General features: G+C 44.2%; 2 protein-coding genes across 5 annotated transcripts in view; both read left to right on the forward strand.

Annotated features, from left to right (window-relative positions):
- The window catches only part of SPAG16 (sperm associated antigen 16), a 439096-nt gene extending 434930 nt beyond the window's left edge, over nucleotides 1-4166 (forward strand). Inside the window, exon 16 of the mRNA XM_069782045.1 lies at nucleotides 3807-4166. Coding sequence (XP_069638146.1) covers nucleotides 3807-3982 — 176 coding nt within the window. The 3' untranslated portion in view covers nucleotides 3983-4166. The remainder of the gene's footprint in view (nucleotides 1-3806) is intronic.
- Nucleotides 4167-4522: 356 nt separating this feature from the next.
- The window catches only part of VWC2L (von Willebrand factor C domain containing 2 like), a 55059-nt gene continuing 45135 nt past the window's right edge, over nucleotides 4523-14446 (forward strand). For all 4 annotated transcript variants that reach the window (XR_011324422.1, XM_069782046.1, XM_069782047.1 and 1 more), the window contains exons 1-2: nucleotides 4523-5311; nucleotides 7445-7911. Coding sequence is in view for 3 of the 4 variants with exons in the window: in XM_069782046.1 (XP_069638147.1) it covers nucleotides 7501-7911 (411 nt within the window). In the remaining variant the exon portion in view is untranslated. The remainder of the gene's footprint in view (nucleotides 5312-7444; nucleotides 7912-14446) is intronic.

The raw sequence follows: 14446 nt of genomic DNA on the forward strand, positions 1-14446 counted from the left end.
CTGGTCTCAATATAGAGTTATGGTTTTAGTATCAGTAGTAGTTTTTCTAGAGGGGCATGAGTAATTTTTATTGTTTTATTAAGTAGAAATGTATTTCCAGCCCAAACAACAGCACTGCATTTGTAATTAATCAATGCCTAAAAACAAGAGCATTGTCAGTCTGGAAATGGCAGCCTGGCAAGGTAGCACACATGAGATCAGGAACAGAGTTTTTCTCTGTAGGACACCAGGACTGGAAACCTACAGCTGTAGCTTACTCAAATGCTGGGGAAAAAAGGGAGCTGAAGTGCACCGATCGCTCAGAGGAAGTTCAGTTTCATCCAAGATGAAAATAGAAATACTGTGTCCCATGCTGCACTACTTCTGACAGCTTCTCCGTCTGCCTCACGGCTCCCACATTAGCTGGGATTCAGACTAGCATTTTGATGGAAACTCCACGTTTCACCCACACCACCTGGGTGGTAGTTTGGGGTCTGACTCAGCTCTGGATTTTTCTGTGGGTCCCCAGGGGGGGAAGCAGCGGTGATACAATGGGCTGACTGAAGCTTGAGGTTTGCATATGGAGAAAGCATGATCGGCGAAGTACATTTTAGAGGGCAAATAGTTTTTTCTGGGGTAAGTTGTCATCCCTCTTAACAATTCCTTGCACAGAAGTTGTTTATACCTTTCATTGCCTTTGCTGCCTTTCTCTCTCTACCTTTTCTAACTCGCTGCATTCTTTTTGAAGCAAGTGACCAGATGGTCAGAGCTTATGTTATTCTAAGGACATAATAGGGGTACATCAGAAAAATTAGTACCTATGTTCTAGCAATGGGCAACAGCAAATCAGCTGTAATTAGTACAAAGGCTGCTACTGTAGGGTCTCTTTGTCACGGCAATGTGCTTTGTCATCAGTCCCGTCTGCCAGTTTGAGGAAGAAGGATGAGCTCAGGACTGGCGTGCGGCCAGCCAGAGCAAAGCTTCATTTTAGTCCCCCGTGTTGCCTGTCCGGGAGGTGCACCAGCAGATCCACAGCAGGTCCTTTGGAAGCCTCGTGAGCAGGAGATCTAGAGGCTGTGAGATCTAGAGGTCAGAGTCTTCGAGGCTTTGCATCTTCTAAGGAGAAACTGTTCATTTCAATGCAAATCAGCGTAACTGCTGAGTTCAGTGAGTTTGCACAGACCAGCCCCACCTGACAGTTTGGTCAAAGGTATAAAGAAAAATTTATCTCCAGGCTTTTATCTTCCTCTGAGTGTTGTATCAAAGTGCCTTTGTTAGTGCACAAGTAAGTATCCTTCATAAAAACAGAGCTTTGCATGACAATTATGTAATAGTTTTTGTTTGCTTTCCTAATTGGAGAACATTTTGAAAGAGCAATAAAACACAATTTGTTCCCTCTTTCCAAAACGAAACATCTCCTTTTGGAAGGAAGGAGGGAGTAAATTTACATTATAATGAGAAAATTGTTATAGGCGCGTAGATCAGTGTTGACATAAAGGGTGACGGAAATGAGATGTTCTCATTTTGTGTGTTCCCCTCCCCTTTCGTTCCTTCTTGCATGCATTTGCCTGTGCATCCTACTGCTACTGAGCAAGGAAGTGGCTGTATTCATAGGCAATGATAGTAACACATCATAACTCAGCTAACAAAAATTCATATGAAATGAATCATTCTTCACTAGGGCTGCCTCATACACCTAAACCCTTTCCCCAGCGAGTGCGAGCGATGAAGGCATGTGCAGTTTACTACTGTACCTCCTAGCTAGTCATTTTTTATTGTCCCTCTGTTTTCCTATTGGTTTTGTCATTTCCTGATACTGTCGGAATATTGGCATGGACTGACCGGATGAGAGTGCTATTGTTTTGCTTTGAGCGTATGATTTATCTAGCAAAGAGCTTAGAAAAATGCAGCATTGGGGTCTGCTTCTGCTCTGCTGCCAAACCGGGGGGGGTGAATTTGACACTGGAGCGCTGTTCTCTCAGTTATCAGTCTGTCTTGCCCTTACTTTCGGGAAGTGAACGGCAGTTGTCCAAAGCTTTTCTCCTTCCCATCCCTCTCTCATTGTTAACGAGTGGGTTTGTTACTGGTTTTGAGAAGCTGAAAGTGACACTAACCCCCTGCCCAGCTGTTGTGGTGTCAGGGCTCCAGGCGAAATGGCATTTGTTTGGCTCCTCGAGAAGTCATCCCAGCGATTGCCTGGAGAGTCTGGCTACAAGAGAAATCTCTATGCAATGCTTCTGTCAGCAAAGACTTGCTGGAAGAGAGTTTATAATAAATATTCACATCTGCTGCTTTGGACAGTCTAATCCATCCTACAGATCTTTGCTGTGTCAGGCTTTGTTCTAGATGAAGAAGCCGGGTAGTTATAAAGGTTTGCAAATAGGGCATATTTATCATGGTTAGCTCTACTTTCTAGTTCCCTTTCTTGCACAAATATCCATGACCACACTAAGCAGAACTTGTGATTAAATATTCTCAATGCATTTGTAAGATGTTTTGCACTATGTCTTTCCTTTGATAAATGGAGAAAATAGCAGTTGTTTACTTCCCGGCCTGTCAAATGAAGCCATCGGATTTCGAGGAGCAGAGCAGAGAACATCATTGTTACGAATTAGTTTGAATGGAGGGACAATATATTCCCCGGATAAACTATACATCACGTAGGCACACCCAAGGCCCTGTGGCTTGCCCATTATTAAAATTTGGACAGATTCCTCCATACTAACTTCTGTTGGGCAATATGTTCCCATTGGCTACTTGGTGAATTATCTGAATGACTAAAAATAGCAAAGTATCTCCCGTTTTTCATAATCTGCCCAAAAAATTACGACCTCTGTGCCAGACTGACTTTGTCAGTGTCAATATTAATTATTCCTCTGCTGGCGATGTCTTTGCTTTCAGAGAGAAAATCCTGATACATAAAAAGAGCTGTAATCATTTGGAGGGTATGTTGAACTTGCTCCTAATAGAAAAAGGTGTTTGACCAAGATCATGACTGGCAGTACAATGATCCTGCTGCTGGGAGGACCACATCAGCTTTGAAATTAATGTATTGATCCTCTTTTTTTTTTTTTTTGTATGTGAAACTCATGATTATCATAGTTAATTTCTGTAAGACGAGAGCCTTTATCTGGTGGGTGGATAAATAAAAAGTGCTTCAAACATATCACTTACCAGCTGTTACCTCTGCTTTTATTTAAGCAGGAAGATAATAAACTTATGAACACATTCTGCCTCCTTGAGAGTGATGAAAACTGAGTCCACTTGGTTCGTAAATAAACACATGGAAACTGGGAACTCCTGAGAACCTTTTTTAGGTTTTCTTTTATTTTTTTCTACTGTTAGACCCAATTCTATACTAACAATTTCATGATCGTCGTTTTTTCCAGAAGGACACAAGGGAGCAAGGCCCTCAGTTCAGTCAGATTCCTGACATCCTTGAAATTCAGTTGAGAACCCACATCTTAATTTCTTACAGAGCTGCACAAGAAAAGCAGCGTTAAGAGCATGGTCTGATGCTGATACCTCCAGGTATCAGAAGAGCATCTACTTCTCCGGTGCACGGTCTGTGTGTCAGAATCTGCCCCTGAATAATTGTATCCCAATATAAGTAAAATAGCAGTGCTCCTACAGAGTCGCATGCCAGGGTCTCCAGATTCGCTTAATCACTCCAAAATCCAATCTCATTGATCTGTCCAACTTTCTGAGAATTTATCTCAGAAAACAGGAGTATGCATGGGTGTCTTTAAAGCAACGCTCTCAAAACTTCCACTGCGGCTCTGCCACGTTGCCTTTGCAAACCTCGATAACTTTCCTCTGACTTTCAGGTCATATCGTGGCTCTGGCGAGCAGCGATGGATCCCTTAAGGTTCTGCAACTTGAGTCGGGGCAGCTCTCCAGCCTGCGGGGCCACGGCGGCGAAGTGCACAGCATTATCTTCGATCCCAGGGCCGAGCAGTTAATTTCTGGGGGTGCCGATGGTACGGTTTGTCTCTGGACCTGAAGAGCAGCAGCACCCTGCCTAACGTAACCTTAATCTCAAGAAGAACACGGTTTGACAACATAGTGGCGAGGGCTTAGTGACGTGCTTCCATAGGTAATGTTTGCAGTGGGAATAATCGCCTGAAAGGACTATTATTCTGCATTTTATCCAAATAAAACCCCCAATTTCTCCCTCTCTCTGTCGACACTGTGTTTTTCCCAACATCAAGTCTCTCCCTTTCGGTGGTTTCTGAAGAAATAGCTTTACAATGACGCCTAATGACAGAGCAGCCGAATTGCAAGGAGATTGATTTTAATGGAACACAACACGAGACCCAAGAGCTGGGCGCCCCTTCCCCAATGCCAGCCTGGGGGAAGATGTGAAGTTTTAATAATGCAGCAAGGGAGGGGGGGAGGATTTTTTTTTTTTTTTTTTTCCTTCTTCCTTGCAGCAAACGCTCCGGACGCCGCCAGGCCGGTAGGGCTGAGCGGGAGTTGGGGAGAGCGGTGGTGAGGGCAGCCGGCGGCCGCGGGGAGCTGCGGGCGGGGAAGCGCCCGGCGGCGGCAGCGCGGAGCCCCGCGGAAACACCGCCGCCCGCGGGGGAAGCGCGCCGCCCCGCGCCATGGCGCGCCCGCGCTGAGGCCCGCGGGGCCCCAGCGCTCCGCCGCTGGATTTTATTTTCTTTTCTTTCTCCCCCCCCCCTTTTTTTTTTGCCCCTCAAAAAATTAATTATTTGAATAATAATAATAGGCAGAGAGCGGGGAGCTGCGCGGCCCAGCGCGGGCATGCCCGGCTCCCGGCCCGGGGAGTCCCCGCAGGGGAGCGGGGCCCGCCGCGGGGGCTGCCCGCCCGCCCGCCGGCCGCGGGGCTCCTCCGCCCTCCCCTTCCCGCCTGCCTACAGCCTAACCAGCCCCCTCTCCCCCCCCTTCCCCCGCCGTGGCAAATCCTGAATCGCAAGAGATCCGCTGGGCATAGGGAGGGGATATAGATGGGGTTTTTTCCTCCCCCCCCCCCCCCCCCCCCCGCACAAGACCTGAGGAAATCCAGCCCAAGTTCGCCGCGATGACTGTGCTGCTGGCATCGGGGTTTCTCCGCGGCATCCCTGCCTCTGGACCGCTTCGCCGCTGCTCGCTTTGAATCCTGAACGCTGGGTTAAAGCTTAATTCTTATGTTGTGGTTGCCGGGCTGCCGCTTTCCCGTGTTTTGCCATGGGAGGTGGAGGAAAAAGGCTTGTCCGTGAGTCAACACTGAAAATGTGATTAGGAGGAACTGCTTTCACTAATCTGTTTCTAACCTTTTAGTCCATGTTGGCCTGTGACCCCTTTCAGCTTTCAGATCGAGTCTGATTAGGTAAGTGTAAATTATTCACTTGGGGTGAGGGAAGGCGGATGGAAGCGTTTTACTCGGAGACTTACCTACGATCCTGGCCTCTCTCATGATGAGAAATGATGAGAAAGTTCAGCGGTAAACTAATTCTGAGCTGAGCAGCATTTGTTTACTTGTTGAAATCTGTGCATGCAAGCCGTCTGCAGTCTGTCTGATTTCCAGGATTGCTGCCGAGCCGAGTGCTTGTGAGTTGCTGTGGGACATTTCAGATGCTGTAGCAAAATATAGTGGTCTTATTTATCATCTTTGGAGAACTTTTTTTTTTTTTATAATTTGGAGAGGTTGCTCATCAAACTTCAACAAATTCTCTCCATTGTTTCACATTTCCTCAGATACTAACCTCTTCATTTGCTTCTGCTTTTTTTTTTTCCCCCTTAAATGCCCACCAATCTGCAATGTTGCAACCTACCTGTAGCATTTAGGTGGGCAAGATTCTTTGCTCTGTAGATACGTAAAGCAGCCGTATCTGCATGAATCACTTGATTTCCAAACAACATGTTACAATAGCTATCGCTGATAGTAGTAACAGGGTGCATAGTCCTTATGATGGAAATGTAGCTAGTAGTTCGATTAAGAAGATAGCTTTTGAATTTGATAAAGCTTGTGTAATATCCGGTGTCTCCCTCTGTTGTGGCTTTGGAAAAACTGCTTTGTCAACAGGATCCCGTAGCTGCTTCTCTAGGATTAAAGCTTTCTCCTCCTCCTGCTGCTTTTTTACTTCGATTAAGGGAGAATTAATTGCCGAACATCTGCAGTCCGCCAAAAATCCCGACACACAAAAAATAGCTCCCAGAGGGGCGGAGGGGGAGTACGTGTTTGCCTCTGTGCGTAGGTTAATGCATGTTTGTATATACTGTGTGTGTACCTGTGTGTGCACGCTATGGGAACGGAGGAAGAGAAGGAATGACACCCACATCCAAACAGTCCATTTTTGGTTTGTGCCAGCAACTGCCTCCATTGTTCCTCAAGCCATATAATGCTAATACTTCATCTCATTTAAAAGTTTCCTGTAATACTTTGCCCAGTTCTCTTAGGAGAGGTCAGAAACCATTTTGCTGCTGGGGTTGCACCGGCTGTTGGCTGGTGTGCAGGCAGGACGGTGCGTTGGTGGCAGTGATGTGGCACTGCGGGCAGCCAAAAGTGCACCCAAAACACACAGAAGGAGCCTTCGCCCGGAGCTGACTCTCCCCAGGGGCAGTGCGAAGCTCCTCTCCCTCTCTGGGTCAGTCCTCGCCTCGACCACTTCAGCAGAGCTCTCCAAAGGTCGGGCCATGCTGCGTCGCTCCCAAAGTTTTAGAAATGCTCCAGCTTAATCAGGCAAACACATTTCAGCGGCTCCATGCATTACACAGACATTTAACATCCTGCTCTCTGCGTTCCTCTCTGGGAATTACTGAAATGCTGAATAATGGAGAAGGTGAATTACATCTTTGCTTCTGTCGGGATTATATGTACCTGCCGCAGGCTGGACTGTGTTGGTAGCCCAGGCAGTCCTTCTTCCTCTTCAGAAATGGTGTATATAAAATTCTGTGCTATTCCACCTCTCGCAGACCAGATATAACCCAGCACTATCTTTCATATTGGACACAGATCTACCTACAGATTATGCTTATCTCATTTTCCAACTTGGGTTTCCCACCACAGTTTAATGAAGTGGGCTGTGCACCACACATAGCACGGAGGGACAGTGGCCACAGCAGGAGGTTAAGACCATGCTTAAACTTGGGTTCAAATCCCTCTGAGCTGCCCATCACCATGCAATTTCAGGCAGCTAATTTAATTTCTGGTGCATCAGAAAACTCAGCTGCACAAATGAGGAAAGTAAAAATGAGATCGATTCTGTGAGCCACCATTTCTATAAAGGTATTTTGTCGGTATATGCTTACAGGCATGTGTTTCTAATTTCTGTATTTCATATGCTTTATTCTCTTCAACAGTAATTGAGAAGAGGCTTGATTCAAATGAAATGGTAATAGTTATCTGTGCAGTTTGAAAGCACTGATTTTTTTCTTGGGTGCTGGTTGAAACTATGGCCTTTATAAGTCAATATTAGTTAGAATTCTGAGTTTGTTCTCACTTTAAAATATTTGTTTTCAGACCACAACACTGGTCTCCCTATGGAAGCAGCTGTTTCTATCTGGCACTGAGATCCCATGGAGAAGCAGAGGAGGGGGATGGCTCTTCATATCCATGAAGCCTGGATACTTCTGTTTGTAATCCCTGCTTTGGTCACTCCAGCTGCCATCAATCATGAAGACTACCCTGCCGATGAAGGGGACCAGACCTCCAGCAATGACAATCTGATCTTTGATGACTACCGAGGAAAGGGCTGCGTGGATGACAGTGGCTTTGTGTACAAACTGGGAGAACGTTTTTTCCCGGGACATTCCAACTGTCCCTGTGTCTGTACTGAGGATGGACCTGTTTGCGATCAACCGGAATGCCCTAAAATCCACCCAAAGTGTACAAAAGTGGAACACAATGGATGCTGTCCAGAATGCAAGGAAGTGAAAAACTTTTGTGAATATCACGGGAAAAATTACAAAATCCTGGAGGAATTTAAGGTATGAAGCCCCTTCTTCAGTATTTAATATTAGTATGCTATAGGAATTGTATTTCTGTCGGGGACTCACAAAGGCACTCAGTAGTTGCTTACGGCTATTAATTGATGCTAAAGCTCAAGTCATTTTTAGTTGTGATGCAGGTCTGGCTAAGGTAAAAGCTGCCACCTCCCCTCTTATGTACAATCACTGAGAGCCAATGGTCAGTCAAAAGCCCCCGTGTGAAATGCCAGCCCTCTGAATCTGCTACGCCAGACAACCTCCTTCTTTGCTCATAGCATGAATCAGGTTGGACTACCAATGGTGTCTGCAAAAATGGTGGTAAACCACTACTGAGTGCTTTTTAAGAACTCTTTTTCCAATTTGGATAGCAAAAATTGATGGCATGTTACTGAGAGTTGTTACTCCTAACTGTATGAAAATGCAAGCAAGTAGATTGCAAGCTATATTTAATATTTTCATTTCAGCTGTGATAAGGCTGTCTAGAATGGCAGAAGGTGAATTCCTAGGCAGGTGACCATCTCAAGTAATGAGAAGTATGGGGTTTAATTATAGTGGTTGAGTTCCTATTAGGAATGTTGTAAAGAAATCCTTCTGGAATATATCCTAAAAATAAACCAGATTTTCAAAAACCATTACCCTTTACACAACCTGCATCTCTCATTCTAATGAGTTTGACTGCATGTTTTCAATTCTGCTAAGGAAAATAACATTTCACAATGAAGAACCAGGTCTGTAAAGGCACTAGGTACATACACGAGTTTGTTCTCCCAGGTCGCATGGCTTTAAGATTCGTACCTCCATAATTAATGACAGCCTATAACTCTTCATGGCTGTATGCCCAATCTCATTATACACTTGCCAATTTATTTTCTTTTCTGACAATGAAAATGCTTCCATATAGGTCTGTGTACTTCACGAGTTCTCAGTAACAAAGATCACAATTCCCTTTTTCCCAGATATTTTCATTTTCAGTGGAGGTAGTGTTTAGTTCCTTTCTTCTATCATGTATGGTTTATGTTCATCTTTTTCTGTCCATCTGTAACTGCAATCACTCGGTATGGGCAAGACAGTTTAATGGCATAGACACAAGGCAAAACAAATACATGAGGAACATCTCCTTGAGGGCCATCCTCATCCACTGTTCGCTGCTTTGCTGAGGAATGTGAAGATGCTGATCTTGTAAACTGCTTAAATAACAGTTTCTTCTTGCCCTAGGAAGGCCCAGCCCAACTTCATCCCACAGTCATGCTTCAGTGGTCCCATTTTGACTGCTGTGTTGTCAGGTGGTGAAGTGTCCCACCTAGCTCTAAGTCTGACCTATGGTCAGGTTCTTGTGTGAGAGTTATAAGGACTCTTTTTGGAGAGATTTCAGTGGGAGAATAATGAGATGGATCTTCTCATTAAAGTGTCTTTTGCATATGAATGAAGTACAAAAGTACTAATCACTTTTCCTGAAAGAAATAATTGCACCCTGATAACGGATTAAAAGATAGAGAAAGAGAATTTAGGGGAGAAAGGCTATTAGAGAGAGTTAGAGCAATCTGGCTCATTGTTTGCTGTGTCCAAAAGCTGTTGGGTGTTGCATGGAAAGCGAAGTTCCAGTACCCTCTGAGAAACACAAAGTAGATGGTGGCACGCCACGCTCGCACATGGTAACGTTCAGTCCAGGACTCATTTGAGATCCTTCAGACTTAATTTAGTTGACAGCTGAGCTTTTGACCTGGGCCTGTGTTTTGCTGAGAGCTCGATACCCTATGGAGTAGGGCAGAAACTGATTTTTTTGAAACCTATGTGTTTACCTAGAATAAATAGTGAAATTCTTTTTTTCCTCTAAGTAGTGGAAGAGATTCAGGCAATGGAAGATTACTGTGCACTTCCAGGGGTGTTTGGGGGGGGAAAAAGGAGCACCTGTTAACTATGACCTTATAAATGCTATAGGAAACACAGAACTTCAAGATTCAGGACAGAACTTCAAGATTCAGGAAACTGCTGCTATGAAGTGAAATCTTGACTTCATTGAAGCATCCAAGCATTTTGCTGTTTACTTCAACGGAACAAAGATTTTACCTGCTATCTCCACAGATGAAATTCTGAGCAGTTCGTAGGTTTTACAGGCTCTGAACTCTGCTCTTCCCTTGTCCTGTTGAATTTATAAGGTCTGCAAGCTTTCTGAAGTCCATTCCACACACACTCAAGTCAAAGAGGAGAGGCTTTTTCCAGTCGTTCTGACCCAATAACAGACTGCTTTCAGTGGAAATAGAGGTACTGTTTTAGGTGGGCTTGTAACCCTTTCACCCACTTGATTTACTTTCGCTAATATGTAGGTTCCAAATCATCATCCACAGAAGTGCTTGTCACTGCTTAGTTACAGCTGAAACTAGCCTCCATTTAAAAATTTTTTGTAAGTGTGTGTCTGTGTGTGTGCACCGGGACTGACTTATCTTGTAGAAATTTCAACTGCCTGATCTTTCACAAATTAGGATTTTTTTTTTCTCTAGGAAATTTTTTTCTCTAGGATATCAAAATCTGAGAGAAGTTTCCATTTGGGAGAATCTTCCTGCCTTGTTTCTAGATTTCTGTTTAGGTTTGGGGTGAGAAATCCAAATGCGATTTAACCTTTTTTTTTTCTTACCACTGACAGTAACTGTGACTATCTCAGGGTAAAGGAGTGGTTATAAAGGCCCATTTCTTGCATATTTAGCTTTCTTCTAGTGAACTGATCTTCTTCCTCTGATTTTTTTTTGACTTACAACAGTCATAAGAGCAAAATATAAACATGACAACAAGCCATCTAGCTTAGACAGCTGTCCAAATGTTTATGCCTGTGCCCCTAAATTGTTAACATGTACAGACAAAATGCCAAACTGAAGTTCAATTGTAAATCTAAACTTATTAGTAGCTTTTCTTGTATCCTTTTGTAAAACCTTGTCTCCCTGACAGATGGTTTAGTAACCCCACATAACATCTTCATAGCTCTGTTATGGGTCCTGGGAGACCTTTTTGGGTTTTGAGTTCCAGCTGCCCATACGGAGCCTGCCTCATCCCTTTGGTTTGCCTAGGACTTATCCCCAACTTCGGCTGAGGCTGCGGTTCCACCTGGAAACCCTTGTAGAAAAGGTCAGCACAGTCTCCCTAATGTGAATCAAGATCTGACTCAAACATGTATAATATGTAGATTGCTGCCTGGTGTTCAGGATTTTGACTCCTGTGGAGCAGTGCACAGGACAAAGGGGAGGTCTGGTGGCTCTTACTGGGATCCCTATATATCTTGCCCAACATCATTGTCCAGTTCTGTCCTTGTCAGCCTCGAATATGGTCTCTCGGGGCTCCTCCAGTCCCTCTCAGAGGCAAACACAGAGTGGCAGGCAGCTGCGGTGGCTGCAGGGAAGGTGTGAAGGATGCTGCAAGTCTCGGGCAGTTTCTCCATTTTCTCCAGAGAGATCTGGCAGGGACTCTCAGGGTCACTTAGCAGCTTGCTTTTTCTCCCACACATCAGCCGTGTTTTGATTTCAGTCCTGGAGGTTAAGGTCCAAGTCCCAAGTGCTCTGAGCTTGCCTCTACTAGCAGAGATCTTTCAGGGAGGTTGTTAGCCTTCCCCTTTCTTCCCAGAGAGAGAAAACAAGCAAGTAACAGCTCAGCAGTCTCAGTTATTGTAAGTACACATCGTTGTCTTTTAAATTAATGTTCCCAGATAGCAGCTTATATAAACTTAAGGAGACAGTGTACTGCCAGCGTGATGGATGTTCATTGGCAGCTTATGGAGGAATTGTGCAAATGTCAGTGAGACAACAGTTTTCCTAAGTGCTGATTAGTTTTTACTCTCCTGCATAACATACTGACAGGAGACCACATGCCTACCCAGATTTGAGAAATGCAATTTATGGCATGGTTTAAGGTACATTTGTAGCCACAGTTAGGAGCCATTTGAAAAGGATTAGGTTGTCAGATTGAAAAGTCCATAATCACTTCTGAACTTCCTAGATCTCTCATCACTTGATACAGACATATCCATAAACTTCTTTCTATGGACCTATATGAATTTGTAGCAAAATACCGTCGCTGGAAAATGAATGATCGGATCACAAGAGACTGTCAAGCTGACATCTTGAAACATTCTCTTCATTTTAGACCCTACAGGTGGGAACTGCTCCCTGTCCCTACAGGAGAGTGAGTCCCGGTAACATGGGTTTTGGTAGCACGGTGCCATCCTTCTCAAAGTCAATGGCAGAAATTTTCTAGCCACGGACATTAAAATATCTCCATTTGCCTGGCAGGACATTGGGTGAGTTAGTTACTCTTTGGGTGGGAACACGAGAGGTTTTGGCATCACAAGCTGGCCTTCCTGGTAATATTCAGGTCAGAAGAGCAGCTTCAACCTGCAGTTGTGAACTTGAACATCAGGGATATTTTTTGGGTGCTCTTCAGTGGCTGCCGTGCTTTCTGCCAAGCACAGAGCTGCAATTTCTTCTAGCCATTGGCTCTGCCAATCCTTAACTGCTGCCTTCATCTGCTTGCCTTTTCCAGTGACTCCTCCACCTTCTTGTCCTCTCCCCTTCCACCTTCACTGCTCCCAAACCCACCCTCGCTCAGAAAGCCCCTAGATGATGCCCAAATATTTGTCCCTTGCATCAAGCATAAGTGTGGAGGGATGCCAGGAAAACCCTTGCCCCTTCGCAGGCCTCTGCACTGTGAAACAAAAAATCCAGGAAAGGGGAAATTGTAGCTTCATTCTAGGGCAAAACCTCTACTGACTTGAAAAGAGCCAGGATTTCACTGCTGGAGTTCTTCTTTATTTTTCTTTCCCATGTTTCCTGCCACTATATCTTAAGTTCATTGCTTTGTTTTGTCCACAAATCATCTGTAGTCCTTCAGCTAGGGCTTCTGTATCTCACTGACTTTATGTCTTCTTGAGCAGCACTTTGCACAGTAGAGATCACAGTTCTAACAGGGATCTTCGGGGTATAATCAGAATCCAAAATAAATGAGGGACTATATAAGCATAGCATTATCATATACTAATTCTCAGCTCATTATGGAAACCTTTACTTCAGAACAGTGACACCTCCTTCTCCTTTGTTAATGCTCTTTAAAAATGTTTTATTAATGCAATTATCTCAATATAACTTAACAAAATAAGACTTCTCATCAAAAGGCATTAGCACATGTAAGAGTGTATTCAGCTGCTATTCCAGCATCTCTCAGTCCCTGAAATGTAGTGTGTCCATTCTGCCACTGGAGAAAAGGCGGCAATGAAACCAAAAAGTGATTCTCCACCCCCAGAACCATGCCAGAAATAGAAATTAAGTGGTGCAAACTACAGCCTTGCTCTGACCACTAGTTACCCAGCCTGGGAGTGCAACCTTATCAAATATGAATGAAACCCTTGGGACGTTCCCGGAGCAGTACTGATGGGATGATGCTCTTAGGTGAAAACCAAGAGTTTGTTGCAGCCCTGGGTTGAAAGGGGAAGGTGAGGGGGAGAAGTGTACAACCACCTGGTGCCTGGGGTGGTGCAGGGGGCTGCTCTGAGAGTCCCTCAGCCCTGCCCAGGGGTATTGAACTGTCCAGCTGCAGGTTTGGACTGTGGATGCTGTGGTTTATATCAGCGTGAGAGAATAGAGATACGACACCTTAAATCTGAGGAGCTTCGTTAGGCCACTAGAAAAACAAAGTAGGGAGAAAAGGAAGGTTCTTTGCTGAGTTTTCTCCACTATTACATGAGTGTTCAGTTTCCTGGTGAATCTTGGAAAGTGCTCAAATCATGGCAGGCTAATCATTGCAAGAACTAGCGTTATTAAAACCTTTTGGTAGTATACTAAACCAGTCATCCAAATCAGTAGTAGTTTTTAGATCTTCACTCGTGAATTCCACGAAACTGATTACTAATCCAAGCCAGCATGGGGCCCCGATTTTAATATTGGCATTTTTCTCTCCAAGATGCGTGCAGCAGGGTTTTTTTCTGCTATGACTCAAACAAATGGGGCTTGTTTTTTCTGCTATGACTCAAACAAATGGGGCTTGTTTTTTCTTCTTGTGTGTTCTGCAATTTCATGTACGGCTAGAAAATCATAATACAAAAGAAATTTCAATAACGCGCCTCTGCTTTAATAAAAGGAGCCATGAACAATGCCAGTTCTGAAGATAGCATACAGCCATTGAAATCAGACAGGGGAAACAGAACATCAGTCAGATGGAAAAGTACGATTTATTATCTCCCTCCTGGCAAAATTACAGTGACAATGTCTATGCAAAGGAGTCTGAAATTACTGACTTACTGTATTTCTGTCATAATTTGTACCAAGAAAACATACTAAAATAGATAGGCATGTCACACTGATCTATAGTGATACCTATGTTTTAAATTATGTTATGTACTTAGCTACTGATTTTATAACGTATGTATTACATTATGCACAAGTATATTATTACAATAGGTGAAAGAAGAGGGGCCTGTATTCAGAATTTGGCTACAAAAAAATCCATGCTGTTGTTTTACCCAGATCACAGTAATACATGGAGGCCCCAAAAGCTCAAA

Source organism: Haliaeetus albicilla, chromosome 4 (assembly GCF_947461875.1).
Source record: "Haliaeetus albicilla chromosome 4, bHalAlb1.1, whole genome shotgun sequence".
In the NCBI taxonomy this organism is placed as follows: domain Eukaryota; kingdom Metazoa; phylum Chordata; class Aves; order Accipitriformes; family Accipitridae; genus Haliaeetus; species Haliaeetus albicilla.